Source organism: Phyllobates terribilis, unplaced genomic scaffold (assembly GCF_046119375.1).
Source record: "Phyllobates terribilis strain yellow unplaced genomic scaffold, ASM4611937v1 Scaffold_11__3_contigs__length_659146591, whole genome shotgun sequence".
In the NCBI taxonomy this organism is placed as follows: domain Eukaryota; kingdom Metazoa; phylum Chordata; class Amphibia; order Anura; family Dendrobatidae; genus Phyllobates; species Phyllobates terribilis.
In genome coordinates, this window is record NW_027362771.1 from 110,462,434 (window position 1) to 110,476,639 (window position 14,206).

Consider the following 14,206-nt stretch of genomic DNA (forward strand, 5'->3'; position numbering starts at 1 on the left):
ACATAGATTAGATAGATAGAAACATGTCAGTCACATATATAATAAGTACAGTGACAGTGTTGGTTACTGTACTTGTCATTTAGTGTTAAAATAAAGGATTTATTAAAAAAAAAATTGGCGTGGGGTTCTTTGTAATTTTAGTCTCTAGCGGAGGTTAAGCAGACGGCTGGGGCAGATGTTTGAAGCCTGGGAAGGGGGTAATACCCACGGAGCTTCCCAGGCTACTAATATTAGCCCCCAGCTGAATACCTAGCCTTTACTAGCTATTAAAATGGAGGACCCAAAAAAAAAATGACGTGGGGTCCCCCCTAATTTAATTGCTAGCAAAGGCTAGGCAGACAGCTGGGGGCTGATATTAATAGCCCAGGAAGGGTCCCACACTGGAATGGCATTGAGATGGTAGGCTGGATGGTAGCAGAACGCTGCCATCCAGCATGCCATCCTTCAGAGACACTGCAGAGCGCAAGCATGCCTGCGCTCCTATGGATGCGCAATTTCTGGGGCGGCTGACGGCTGGTGTTTCTAGCCTGGGAGGGGGCCAATATTCATGGCACCCTTCCTGTGCTATTAATATCAGCCCCCAGCTGTCTGCCTAGCCTTTGCTAGCTATTAAAATAGGGGGGACCCCACATCATTTTTTTTTGGGTCCCCCATTTTAATAGCTAGTAAAGGCTAGGTATTCAGCTGGTGGCTGATATTAGTAGCCTGGGAAGCTCCGTGGGTATTACACCCTTCCCAGGCTTCAAACATCTGCCCCAGCCGTCTGCTTAACCTCCGCTAGAGACTAAAATTACGGGGAACCCCACGTCAATTTTTTTTTTAATAAATCCTTTATTTTAACACTAAATGACAAGTACAGTAACCAACACTGTCACTGTACTTATTATATATGTGACTGACATGTTTCTATCTATCTAATCTATGTGTGATGCTCTATTCTTTCTGTTCTAAATTGTCGGGTACCGATGTATGCCGCTGATGAATTGCCGGCCGGCTTCTTTAAAGAGACAAAAACACTATTATTTTTTTTTAATAAATCCTTTATTTTAACACTAAATAACAAGTACAGTAACCAACATTGTCACTGTACTTATTATATATGTGACTGACATGTTTCTATCTATCTAATCTATGTGTAATGCTCTATTCTTTCTGTTCTAAATTGTCGGGTACCGGTATATGCCGCTGATGAATTGCCAGCTGGCTTTTTTAAAGAGACGGGTGCATGAAAATCAGAGGGCACTAGTGTGTTCCAAGTGCCCTGCTATGTTTTTCATGCACCCTCCTATATACCCTGCCTGCCTGTCTGCCTATATATTCTGCCTGCCTGACATTTAATTGAGCACTGTTCCCATCGATTTGGGCAATTTTTGACCTGCAGACTGCCGGGGGGACCGCCAGAAAAATGCTCGAGTTTCCCATAGACTTACAATGGGCTCATTGCTCGGGTCGAGCACCCGAGTATTCCAATGTGCTCGACCCGAGCTTCGAGCACCCGAGCATTTTAGTGCTCGCTCATCACTAATAGTGATAAATGTTTTTGCAACATATATACTTAATGGATGTAAAAAGATCCCTTACTTGTAATAATCCTCCCATTAGGGATGCCAAGCCAGCCATGCCAATACACACAGCACCATAGAAGAAACCTGGAAAGTAAACAATTCTTTTAGAAGCTTGGTACAAAAATTAATGTGGTACATTTTTAAATAGTTAATTCTATGTGTGAATACACTCCTTAACATTTAAATTGCAAGAAGTAAAACTTATGAAATCACAGAATAAAATGTTAAATTTATGAAAATGATGAAAAATGGAGACAGAATCTTCAAAATAACTTGGTTTATTGAGCATCGAATAAACGTGCAAAAATATATGCACTTACATGCCTTGGTATGTTATCAATGAGGTTATTAATGGTCATCAGAGGAATGTTCTGTCATGTTGAATGCACTTGGGCACACAATTGATTAAGATCCCTTTGCAATTGCCAACCAATTTTAGTATACCTAAAATAAAGATTAATACCATAATTACAGAAGTAGGACTGGTGTGATGTTCCCTTTTGAAGGCCTCTTCATTGCATTGCCAACATGGTCTTGTCAGATCCGAAAAATGTTGCATAGTGATCCATTTTTCACTGTAAGTGAAATTGGATGTCACATACCAAGCCTAAGTGGTCAAACCATATCTACACAAACCATCAAAAGGTGTTTGGACAGCAATGGATAAAGAGCCAGACGTCCAGCTATAGGTGTCCCATTGACATCTCAAAAGACATCATTATGCAGAGCAAGACTGGAATGGAAGCGGAAATGGTAGGCTATCCTATTCACAGATGAATCCTGCTTTTGTCTTGGACACAATGATAATAACAGATTGGTCTGGGGACCACATCTAGGTGTCCCAGGGCCTGCTTTCCAACAAGACGCAAGGTCACATGTTGCTCATGCTACTGTGAGTAGTCTGCATGGCCTAAATGTGCTACTATGGCCTGCACCGTCTCTATCTTGTCTTCCCTCAAGCACATCTGGGACATGATTGGTCAACAATTGCCAAGGGAGCTGCTAGCAGCGGATCTTGATGATTTTAATGGCCAAATGCATTCAGCCTGGCTGAACATTCCTTAGACAGACGTTAATATCCTCACTAATAGCAGTCAAGGCATACACTGTAAGTGCATGTATTTCTGTGAGTGGCACTCATACTCCATAATGAATAAATCGAGATGTTATAAAAAAAAATGTTGTTTCCATTTTTTCATTATTTGATATCATTAAAATGTCTATCGATCCTGGAATTTTCATAATTCTGTGACTTTTACTTCTTGATGTTTTAATTGTAATGTACTTTTGTTTTCTCATTTCAGCAATTCACCATCTCTTACACTCTCCATTTCCAGTTGCCCATATTTCACAGTGATGATCATTTAATTATCTCCCTAACTCCAAGCTACACAGTATTGATCCATTTTGTGCAAAAGACAAAAAACAGAAGGGCACTGAAGCAAATAATAAATAGAGGAAAACTTTTGTCAGCCAAATGTGTATGTTATTTAAAGGGAGTCTGACAGGAGGTTTGAGCATTGAAAACTGCTGACAGTGCTTTATAAGTGATGGACCTGGTAGGGACCTGGTATAATGGGCCTTTACCACTTGGAGCATGTTAAACTGGCCACATAATGGAATAGTGGCTGCAAAGCTGAATACATACAGTACAGACCAAAAGTTTGGACACAATTTCTCATTTAAAGATTTTTCTGTATTTTCATGACTATGAAAATTGTACATTCACACTGAAGGCATCAAAACTATGAATTAACACATGTGGAATTATATACTTAACAAAAAAGTGTGAAACAACTGAAAATATGTCTTATATTCTAGGTTCTTCAAAGTAGCCACCTTTTGCTTTGATGACTGCTTTGCAAACTCTTGGCACTCTCTTGATGATCTTCAAGAGGTAGTCACCAGAAATGGTCTTCCAACAATCTTGAAGGAGTTCCCAGAGATGCTTAGCACTTGTTGGCCCTTTTGCCTTCACTCTGCGGTCAAGCTCACCCCAAACCATCTCGATTGGGTTCAGGTCTGGTGACTGTGGAGGCCAGGTCATCTGGCGTAGCACCCTATCACTCTCCTTCTTGGTCAAATAGCCCTTACACAGCCTGGAGGTGTGTTTGGGGTTATTGTCCTGTTGAAAAATAAATGATGGTCCAACTAAACGCAAACCGGATGGAATAGCATGCCGCTGCAAGATGCTGTGGTAGCCATGCTGGTTCAGTATGCCTTCAATTTTTAATAAATCCCCAACAGTGTCAGCAGCAAAGCACCCCCACACGATCACATCTCCTCCTCCATGCTTCACGGTGGGAACCAGGCATGTAGAGTCCATCCGTTCACCTTTTCTGCGTCGCACAAAGACACGGTGGTTGGAACCAAAGATCTCAAATTTGAACTCATCAGACCAAAGTACAGATTTCCACTGGTCTAATGTCCATTCCTTGTGTTCTTTAGCACAAACAAGTCTCTTCTGCTTGTTGCCTGTCCTTAGCAGTGGTTTCCTAGCAGTTATTTTACCATGAAGGCCTGCTGCACAAAGTCTCCTCTTAACAGTTGTTGAAGACATGTGTCTGCTGCTAGAACTCTGTTTGGCATTGACCTGGTCTCTAATCCGAGCTGCTGTTAACCTGTGATTTCTGAGGCTGGTGACTCGGATAAACTTATCCTCAGAAGCAGAGGTGACTCTTGGTCTTCCTTTCCTGGGGCGGTCCTCATGTGAGCCAGTTTCTTTGTAGCGCTTGATGGTTTTTGCAACTGCACTTGGGGACACTTTCAAAGTTTTCCCAATTTTTCGGACTGACTGACCTTCATTTCTTAAAGTAATGATGGCCACTCGTTTTTCTTTACTTAGCTGCTTTTTTCTTGCCATAATACAAATTCTAACAGTCTATTCAGTAGGACTATCAGCTGTGTATCCACCAGATTTCTGCACAGCACAACTGATGGTCCCAACTCCATTTATAAGGCAATAAATCCCACTTATTAAACCTGACAGGGCACACCTGTGAAGTGAAAAGCATTTCCGGTGACTACCTCTTGAAGCTCATCAAGAGAATGCCAAGAGTGTGCAAAGCAGTCACCAAAGCAAAAGGTGGCTACTTTGAAGAACCTAGAATATAAGACATATTTTCAGTTGTTTCACACTTTTTTGTTAACTATGTAATTCCACATGTGTTAATTCATAGTTTTGATGCCTTCAGTGTGAATGTACAATTTTCATAGTCATGAAAATACAGAAAAATCTTTAAATGAGAAGGTGTGCCCAAACTTTTGGTCTGTACTGTACATAGTTTTTATGTTAATTTTTCTTCTCTGTTGCGAAGATATAAGCTTATAAAATGTATTTATAATTTATGTTAAGTCCATGGGGGCATTACCAGAAGGTGAAAAGTGCATGCTTTCTCCTGTGATAAGTAATGATAGACAGCCCTCTTTTCAGGCCTGATCTCTGCAGCTCCTAAGTAGGATAGAGCTGAGCAAGATTACACCTTTAGCTTTTATCTCATGGCAGTCAGGGAGAGAGTATGGGAAGTAAAGCTGAACTGAGTGTGATTACATACACCTCTGTAGCTCTCCCATCATGATGCTGTCAGCTCTACTGTATACCCCTCCCCCCACACTAACTGCTGTGGTATGAAAGTTGAAGGTGTAATCTCACTCACCCCTGCTTTATACTACACAGTAGGTGCAGAGATCAGGGCTGAGAGCAGAACTATCTATCATTACATGTGTCATAGGAAAAGGCATGTTCTTGTGACCTTCTGGGGGTGTGTTCTTCTTTCCTCTGTAGGATGCTTCCTGCTTATGATTGGTAAACATCATTCAGGGGGAAAAGTACACACTTACAGAGAAAAATTGCTATGTGCCCACGTAGCAGATTTGATGCAGAGCGTTTTTGCCTCTCTGGCAGAAAAAAACGCATGCAGATTTACATGCGTTTTTTCTGCCAGAGAGAAGAGTTTTTTCAGCGTTTTTATATGCTTTTTCGCATGCGTTTTTTCAAGCAGTTTTCCAAGCGATTTCGAGCATCACTTGGAAAAGTGCTTGACAAGTTGGTCACACAATATAAATCCATGCAACCGGCTTGGATTTATAATGTGTGAACAACTGATACTTTAAATGCAGCATCTATAGTAAAAAAAAAAGAGAATTAAAATGTGAAAAATAAAGAAAAACCTGTATATTCACCTCTCCGGTGGCCCCCAGTCTGCTCCCGGCGGCGTCCTCTCTCTTCGTCGTCCCGCAGTGTGCTGTCAGGACCTGCGGTGACGTCATTTAGTCAGCTGATGGTCACGGGACCATCACCTGACCGCCGACATCAGCGGTCGCGTGACCATCAGGTGACTAAATGACGTCACCGCAGGTCCTGACAGTACACTGCGGGACGACGAAGAGAGAGGACGCCGCCGGGAGCAGACTGGGGGCCGCCGGAGAGGTGAATATACAGTTTTTTTTTTTATTTTTAACTTTTTTATTTCTTTTTTTCACCGCGTGGTAGCCGGGATGAAGAGGAGTTGTAGTCTCCTCTTCATCCCGGGTACCACATGCACAGCCATTACGCTGCAAATTCACGGCCATTGAATTTAATTGAAACGCAGCAAAACCACATATACCTGTGGGTTTGCTGCATTTCAATGTTCCTCAATGGCCGCAAATTTGCAGCGTAATCACGGTAGAAATGGTCGTGCTGCGTTTTGCAATACAATGCAAATTCGGCGCGCTAATTAGCACATCATGTGCACAGCACATCCGAATTCACATTGCTTTGCATGGCAGACGGTTTTACAAGCGTTTTCACGGCTGTAAAAACGCTACAAAAACGCTACAAAAACGCTACGTGGGCACTTAACCTAATATCTTTGCAAGACACAGGAGAAATTTAACAAATAAATGCTATGTTATATTTTGTTTCGTAACCACTATTTCATGACGTGTGGCCAGTTTAACATGCTCAAACTGGTGAAAGCTCCTCTTCTATCCCACTGGTTCTAGTACTGGAACTGCCATGGATCAGTCACCTCATGTACAATGTCCTAGGATCGCAGCATTGAATGCTCTTCAGCACTGTGCTCCTGCTTGACAGTTTTAGTGATCTCTTACTCAGATTCTATCACTCTTAGTCTTGCTCGGATGCTACCTCCATCATTGTAGTTGAAGCATCAAGAAAATTGAAAGTTGGAGTTTGCATTCATTCATTCACTACGATAATGCATGTAGCTATGTTTTAACTGGTCTCAGACATCTATCTAGCACTACCAGCAGTTTGGGAGTAAAATTCTGACAGGTTTTTCTTAAAAAGGTTGTCCAGGTTTGAAAGAAAAGTCTGTAGTCACTCTACAGTCACTCTATGTGACTGAAGACTTCTGAATCGTGACAGTGTGCGGTGTGAGTGATCACATGACCGCATGTATGTGATTTGCATACATGCGATCACATTCCTACTAGACATGTTCGACTTCTCTCAATTTCTATTGACATAAGCCAGATAAGACTAGGCGGCATGTGACCACAGGTATGCAAATCACATCTGTGCGGTCTAACCGGCAATACCATGGGATCATAACAGCATGCGAACTGAAGGCTGTCATGATTCAGAAGTCTGCAGTCACATAGAGTTACTGACTTTGCTCTCAAATCTGGACAACGCCTTTAAGCAGAGTGGAGACAGATAAGTGGATATCTTTTCTTACAGTATATCCAGGAAAGTGAATACAGATAGGAAAAACTGACCCTTTGCGGTCTTAATTTTACAAAATAACAGCCCCTGGAATGATGGTCTATCTGACTTGGTATGTTGATGGATCCTGTTACAGCGGTTCCTTAATAAAACACAGGGCAGAAACTTTTTCACTCTCTAAGCTTGCTTTTGACTTCCAGGGGGTCCAGTCCCATGATGGCCAGATTCTAATTCTGCTCATTACGTATATAGAAATAATATATATTATTATATATATTAGTTCTGTCCGTTGTTATCTTACTTGCTCCTTTGGAAATCCACGATAGTTTGGTCTCACTGAGAGATCTGAAGTAAGGCTTCACAAGGTCTTCTACTGTAACGGCTGCCAAAGCATTTATACTGGATGACACCGTGCTGAAAAACATATGAAACAGCAGACTTTATGTTAGTATTTTTATTTTTTAGTAATAAAAGAAATATAAGGGTGAATGGTGCATCATGTGCAGGAATATATATAAGTAACATTGAAAAGGAATGTGCTTTACCTTAAGGTCCCACTGTATGCACATGCCACAAACAATCCAGGAAGTCCTGGATAATCCCGCAAAATGTCAAGGGCTAGGTAAGGCATCAGCTGTGGGAAAATAAGATAATATATCTAGTATAATCTATACCCTAAAGTATAATAATAGAATATAAGATATTGCAATGAATTGGTCATTTTGTATGTATGAAGTGATTTAAAAACTTGAAAAGTTTTCCTGCTTTTAGAGTTTCTGGAGTATTAATCAGACACTTAAGAAGGTTTAACACAAGAATCCCATCGAAAAATAAATAAAGATTGCATACCACAAGCAGAATTTTATTTTAGCTCCCTGCTTATTTTAAATATTCCTCTATTTTTCAGATTTGTGTCTAATAAGGGTCCGTGCCCACGATTCGCTTTTCAAGCGTTTATGCTGCGGAATTTTTGCAGCGTAAACACTTGGGAAACGCTTGGTAATCCGCACCCCATGGTACCCAATGCAATTCCACACTTTCAATGCCCATGCTGCAGAATTTTCCGCATCGTTTTTGATGCGCTCAAACATCCGTAGCATGTCCATTATTTGTGCGTTTACGCATGTGGAATTGCAATCTACAATGCATTAGAAAACGCAAGGTAATTCCACATATGCAAAATGCTTGTAAAACGCGCGAAAAACGCATGTCAAATTCTGCACGCGTTTTTCCGGGCAAGGAGATGCAGAAATGAAACGGAAATTTTCTGCTTCATTTCTGCATTGTGGGCACATAGCCTAAGAAGGTTTGCAGACCCCGTCCAATTTTGAAAAAAATGGGTTTCTGGATAAAATTTAATGAGTTATGGAAACTTCAAGTGTTTACATTAAAGGGGTTATCCAGGACTATATATTTTTATTTTTACTATGAGCCAAAAAAATAACAGGCAGGCAGTTGTCAATCAACATGACATCAGCATTCACGCCCTGTCAATAGAACAGAGCAGATGAGAATCCGCTGCTCTGTCGTTGTGACATCAAGCAAGCAGCAGAATTGTAGGCAGGAGCAATCTGTGACCACTGTGTGCCAGCAGAGATCGGCACAGGGCAGAACAGGCAGATAGTTAGCAACTACCTAGCTGTTAGTTCTTAGGCCCATAGTAAAAATAAATAATATAGTCCTGGATAGCCCCTTTAAAAGCTTTATGATTTTTAAGGGATATTATTTATGTTTGTCTGAGGAATGTTCTGCTGAATGCACTTGGGCATGCAAATCATCAAGATTCACTGCTGGCAGCTCCCTTCACAGTTGCTGACTAATGACAGCCCAGATGTGCTCAATGTGATTCAGGTCTAGAGACGCTAAAGGCCATGGTAGCATATTTAAGCCACACAGGCTGCATTCAGTAGTAATTTGCAGCCTGGCATTATCGTGTTGAAAAATGGTTCCTGGGACACTTTGGAGACATCTGCAGCGCCTCTGGACTTGTCTCTGAGCAAGCACATCTGGGCATCATTGGTCGGCAATTGCGAAGGGAGCTGCCATTAGTGGATCTTGATGATTTTTTGCTGTGCATTCAGCATAGCAAAAATTCCTCAGACAACCAATATCATCATTAGCATGCAAAGTGTGTGTATTTTTGCGCGTCACTGTTTATAAAAGCAGAGCAAAGCACATAGTGGAATTTTGTTCAGACAAGATAAATCTATTAAACAAAATGAAAAGTTCTCAAATTAGATGACTGAGCATTTGTTCTTAATTAAATAGCAAATTTTAACAGGTCTAAAAAACACCCTATTCTTCAGATAAAAGACCAAAGATAGTAACAAAATGTACATGGTTTAAATAGCTCCCTGCCTCTTCTCTCACTTACATTTTTTAAAATGAAAGACAGAGACCTGATGGGAGAGCTTTCCAAAATGCCATTTTAAGAAAAAAAATGTAATATTATGATAAACTAATTGCATAATAAGCTATTATGTAACACTATTGCGGGTGCCCCTGCTTGCTAGTCATCAGGTAGTGTGGCTTTCTACCTGTGAAATTGTAAGGTCCCCTGGTCCTGGTGTGGCCAGTGTCCTGAACCTGAATCTCTGACCCTAGTATGGCCAATGTCTTGAACCCGTATTGCTGGTCACGGTGTGGCCAATGTCCTGAACTTGTATCCCTGGTCCTAGTGTGGCCAGTCCTGAATCTGAAGTCCCTGTGCGACCAGTCCTGAATGTCTCCGGACTGCTACAACCAGTCTCCGAATACTGAAGTCGCATCGGTGGCACCTGAACCCTGAAGCCGCTCCAGCGGTGCCTGAATCAGACCTGTCGCTTCGTATCAGTAACAGTTCTGCCCAAGGATCCTGAACCTAGTAGTCTGAACTAAGCACGAGTCCATGTCCATCTCAGTAACCGTTCTGCCAGAGGATGCAGAACTTAGTAGTCTGAACGGAGTCTGAGTCCATATCCATGTCTGCATACCTGACCCCTGGGGTCAGCAGCTGTAGTACCAGGGACTGCCTAGGAGTGGTACCTGGCGACTACCTGCAGCCAAGCCTGACTCCACTATCAGGAGCTCCTGTGAACACCTGGTAGCCGCTTAGCTATGCCCCTCCTAGGCAAGCCCGGCCTCTTGGTGAGAGTAAAGGTGAGAGCTACCATGAGTCCTGTGTCATGCCAACAGTAAAGAATCAGACAATTCATGTTTGGGGGTTGCTTTTCATCCATGGAGTGGGCTCACTCACAATTTTTTCTCCTAAGAACACTGCCATGAAAAAAGAATGAGATCTAAACAATCTACAACGGCAACTTCTCCTAATGATCCAGGAGCAATTTGGTGATGAACAATGCTTTTTTCAGCATAACGGAGCAACATGTCACAAATGAAGCGGCTCGTTGAACAAGAAATTGAACTTTTGGGTCCTTGGCCAGGAAGCACTAAGATTTCAATCCCATTGAGAATCTGTGATCAATTCTAAAAGGTGTATGGCAAATAAACATATAAATTGTGATAAAGCACTGTTTGGTTATCAGGATTTGGCCCAGAAGCTGATATCTGGCTGCCAGGGTAAATTGAAGAAGTCTTGGAAAATAAGGGACAACACTGTAAAAATTGAGTCTTTATATAAAATGATGTACCATATTTGTAATTTTAAAAATTTATGAAATATTTAAAATTGAATTTCAGCAACTACAGAAACATCTGACTAAAAAACTAAAAACATTTAAACAGCAAACCTTGTGAAAATCAAAATATGAGTCAGTGTCAGGGATGACAGCCAGGGGGGTCACGCAGATCCCACCGCTGTAATCAGTTTGTCAGGGATGACACCCAGGAGATTACACAGATCCCACCAGTTGTCAAGGAAAACAGCCAGGGGGATAGGGGAAGTTGAGCAGATCCTTCTACTGTCACCAGTTTGTCAGGGATGACACTGGGGAGATTACACGTCCCACCATTGTCACTGTAGCGCCATGGCTGGCGTCCCTGCATAGTGGTCCCTTCTACCCCCATACAGGGATGTCGGTTTACTCAGCGCCCTGGTCCCGCGATGTGGTTCCCAGCACTCTCTCTGCTCCCTGGCGTGCTCCTGTCACTTCCTGGTTTGCACGCAGCACTGTATCGGCGGCGTGTCTAGGGCACGTGGGCACAGGTGCTCTCCTGTTCTTAAAGGGGTAGCGCGCACATGGTAAATGCTCCCAGCAACATCTGTGTTAGGTGGTTGGTGTGTATGCAACTGTATGTTGCCAAGTTCCCCGTCCCTAGTCTGTTATAATATCCTGTATCCTGTGTCCCATTAGTCCTTGTTACAGGTGTCCACTTTGGCGGTGTCCAAATCCCTGAACCGCGTCTGTGGCCACATCGGCGGTACTTTTCTGCCACCCTAGGGGCTGAAAACCCAGGCCAGAACTCTAAACTTGTCCCTGTGGCCGTCTTGTCGGCATACCATGAACCTGTCCCAGTGGCTGTCCTGTCTGCACAGTGTGAACCTGTCACAGTGGCCGTCCTGTCTGTATAGCGAGAATTTGTCCCAAGTGGCCATTGTGTCTGCACAGCAAGAACTTGTCCCCAGTGGCCGTCTGCCGGCACAGTCTAAACTTGTCCCAAGTAGCCATCCTATCGACAGAGTCTGAACTTGTCTCAAATGGCCGTCTTGCACTATTGAGAAACTGAAGTTGTATCTGCCCTTTGAGGTCAGCCGCCATTGCCGGACCTTGCCCTGAAGTGGCACCTTGCAGCTACCTGCTGCCCAAGCCTGACCTCACCACTAGAGACTTCAATGAACATTAAGGTAGATGCTGAGTCACACCCCTCCAGAGTAAGTACGGTCTGTGGCACAGTGGGTCCATGAAACACTTTGGCCACCTAGAAGCGTAACAGTCACCAGTTTGTCAGGGGATGCAACTCTGCTGCCTGCAGTCATCAGGACAATTACACAATTGGCTGACGAGTGATGGACAAGGCCGCAACTGCTTCCACTACTAATTCGGTTATTGGGGAACTTACAGTGAGCTTATGGTATATACACCTCCGATTCCAACGCATGTAATAGATATATATCCACAGTACGGTCACTGCTGTAGCGCCGGCGTCCCTGCCCTCTGCTAGGCAGGGACGCTGTTCCCCTCACCTCTCTGCTCCGTGCCCGGCGTCCTCCTCCCGCTCTGCTGGCAGCGCGCGCTCCTTCCCGGCCACTGTGCTTAGGGCGCGCCTTCTTAAAGGGGCCGCGCGCGCCGTCCTTAGGAGTCCCCGGCCAATGGCCGGAGGACTTCACCATATATAAGGCACCTCCTCCAAAATGGAGGTGCCCGAGCAATGTTGTTGCACTGTTCACTACTCTGCTTCAGCCCTCAGGTCCCGTTGCCAGTTACCTGCCAGATACCTGCCAGATTCCTGCCAGCTTGCTGTCTTTTCCTGCCTGATTATCTGCTACCTGCCTGCTAGTCTGAGGTCCGACGGCCTGCCTTACTACTCCTGTCAGTCTGTCTAAGGACCAGCCTGTCCGCTCACCTGGGAGCGCACTTCAGCCACCTGCCCGCTTGCCTGAGGTCCGACGGTCTGCCTTCCAACTCCTGTCAGTCTGTCTATGGACCAGCTTGCCTGCTCACCTGGGAGCACACATCTGCTACCTGCCTGCTAGCCTACCTGGAGGCTCCGCCGTCACGTGCTGTGACCACCTGCCTGTCCAGTGACTCCTGCCCGCTCACCTGGGAGCGCTCATCTGCTGCCTGTCTGCTAGCCTACCTGGAGGCTCTGCCGTCACGTGCTGTGACCACCCGCCTGTCCAGAGACTTCTGCCCGCTCACCTGGGAGCGCTCATCTGCCGCCTGTCTGCTGATCTTCCTGGAGGCTCCGCCGTCACATGCTGTGACCACCCGTTCATCCAGAGACTCTCGCCTGCTCACCTGGGAGCTCACGTCTATCATCAGCCGCCACAGGTCGTACCAACCCTTTACCCAGAGACTGCCCCGGTCACTTGCCGTGACCATCTGCCCGTTCATCCAGAGACTGCCCCGGTCACTTGCCGTGACCATCTGCCCGTTCATTCAGAGACTGCCCCGGTCACTTGCCGTGACCATCTGCCCGTTCATCCAGAGACTGCCCCGGTCACTTGCCGTGACCATCTGCCCGTTCATCCAGAGACTGCCCCGGTCACTTGCCGTGACCTCCTGCCCGTTCACTCTGAGACTGTCCCGGTCACCTGCTGTGACTTCCTGCCCGTCTTCCCTGGTCGCCACCCGCTCCCTTACAAGGACCGCCCCCTTGTATAGTAGCTCAGAGGTTCCGCCTCCCAGACCCGTTACAGTTTGCTCGGGCCATGGAACCCGGTGGCACCCAAGCTCCCTCGCTCTCGGACCTGTGTCATGAACTGTCCCGTCAAAGGTCCCAACAGGAGTCCATCCTGGGTCACCTGCGGAATGTCAATACTCGCCTGAACACTCTGACTGCTCCACCAGCAACCTCCGCCAGTGCCATATCTTGCAATCCGGCAGCTCCGCTGCCCACTAATACCATGGTATCCTACCCCGGACCCCGGCTTTCTGCACCTCCTCGCTTCGGAGGCGACTCCGCCCAGGCTCGGGGCTTCATAAATCAGTGCACCCTGCACTTTGAACTATTGTCCCACCAGTTTAACTCCGACCGAGCCAAAATTGCATTCATCATGTCCCATCTCACCGGGGAGGCCCTGGCCTGGCTAAATCCTCTATGGGAGAGAGGAGACCCCCTGGTGTCCAACTTGCCTGCTTTTCTCACGGCTTTCCGGAAAGTCTTCGACGAACCCGGACGGAAGACCTCATCCGCATCATCACTGCTACGCCTCCGTCAGGGAAGTCTCACCGTGGGCCAATATGCCATACGGTTCCGTACCCTTGCCTCGGAGCTGGCCTGGGATAACGACGCTCTGGTATCCGTCTTCTGGGAGGGTCTGTCCGGCCGTATTAAAGATGAACTTGCCGGTCGGGACATCCCTACCACT

General features: G+C 45.1%; 1 protein-coding gene across 2 annotated transcripts in view; it reads right to left on the reverse strand.

Moving 5' to 3' along the window:
* LOC141165683 (sodium-coupled monocarboxylate transporter 1) overlaps positions 1–14,206 on the reverse strand; it is a 53,644-nt gene that overhangs the window by 17,558 nt on the left and 21,880 nt on the right. For both annotated transcript variants that reach the window (XM_073651469.1, XM_073651468.1), the window contains 3 exons: positions 7,782–7,870; positions 7,538–7,650; positions 1,582–1,649 (listed from right to left, as the gene is read on the reverse strand). In XM_073651469.1, the coding sequence (XP_073507570.1) occupies positions 1,582–1,649; positions 7,538–7,650; positions 7,782–7,870 (270 nt within the window). The remainder of the gene's footprint in view (positions 1–1,581; positions 1,650–7,537; positions 7,651–7,781; positions 7,871–14,206) is intronic.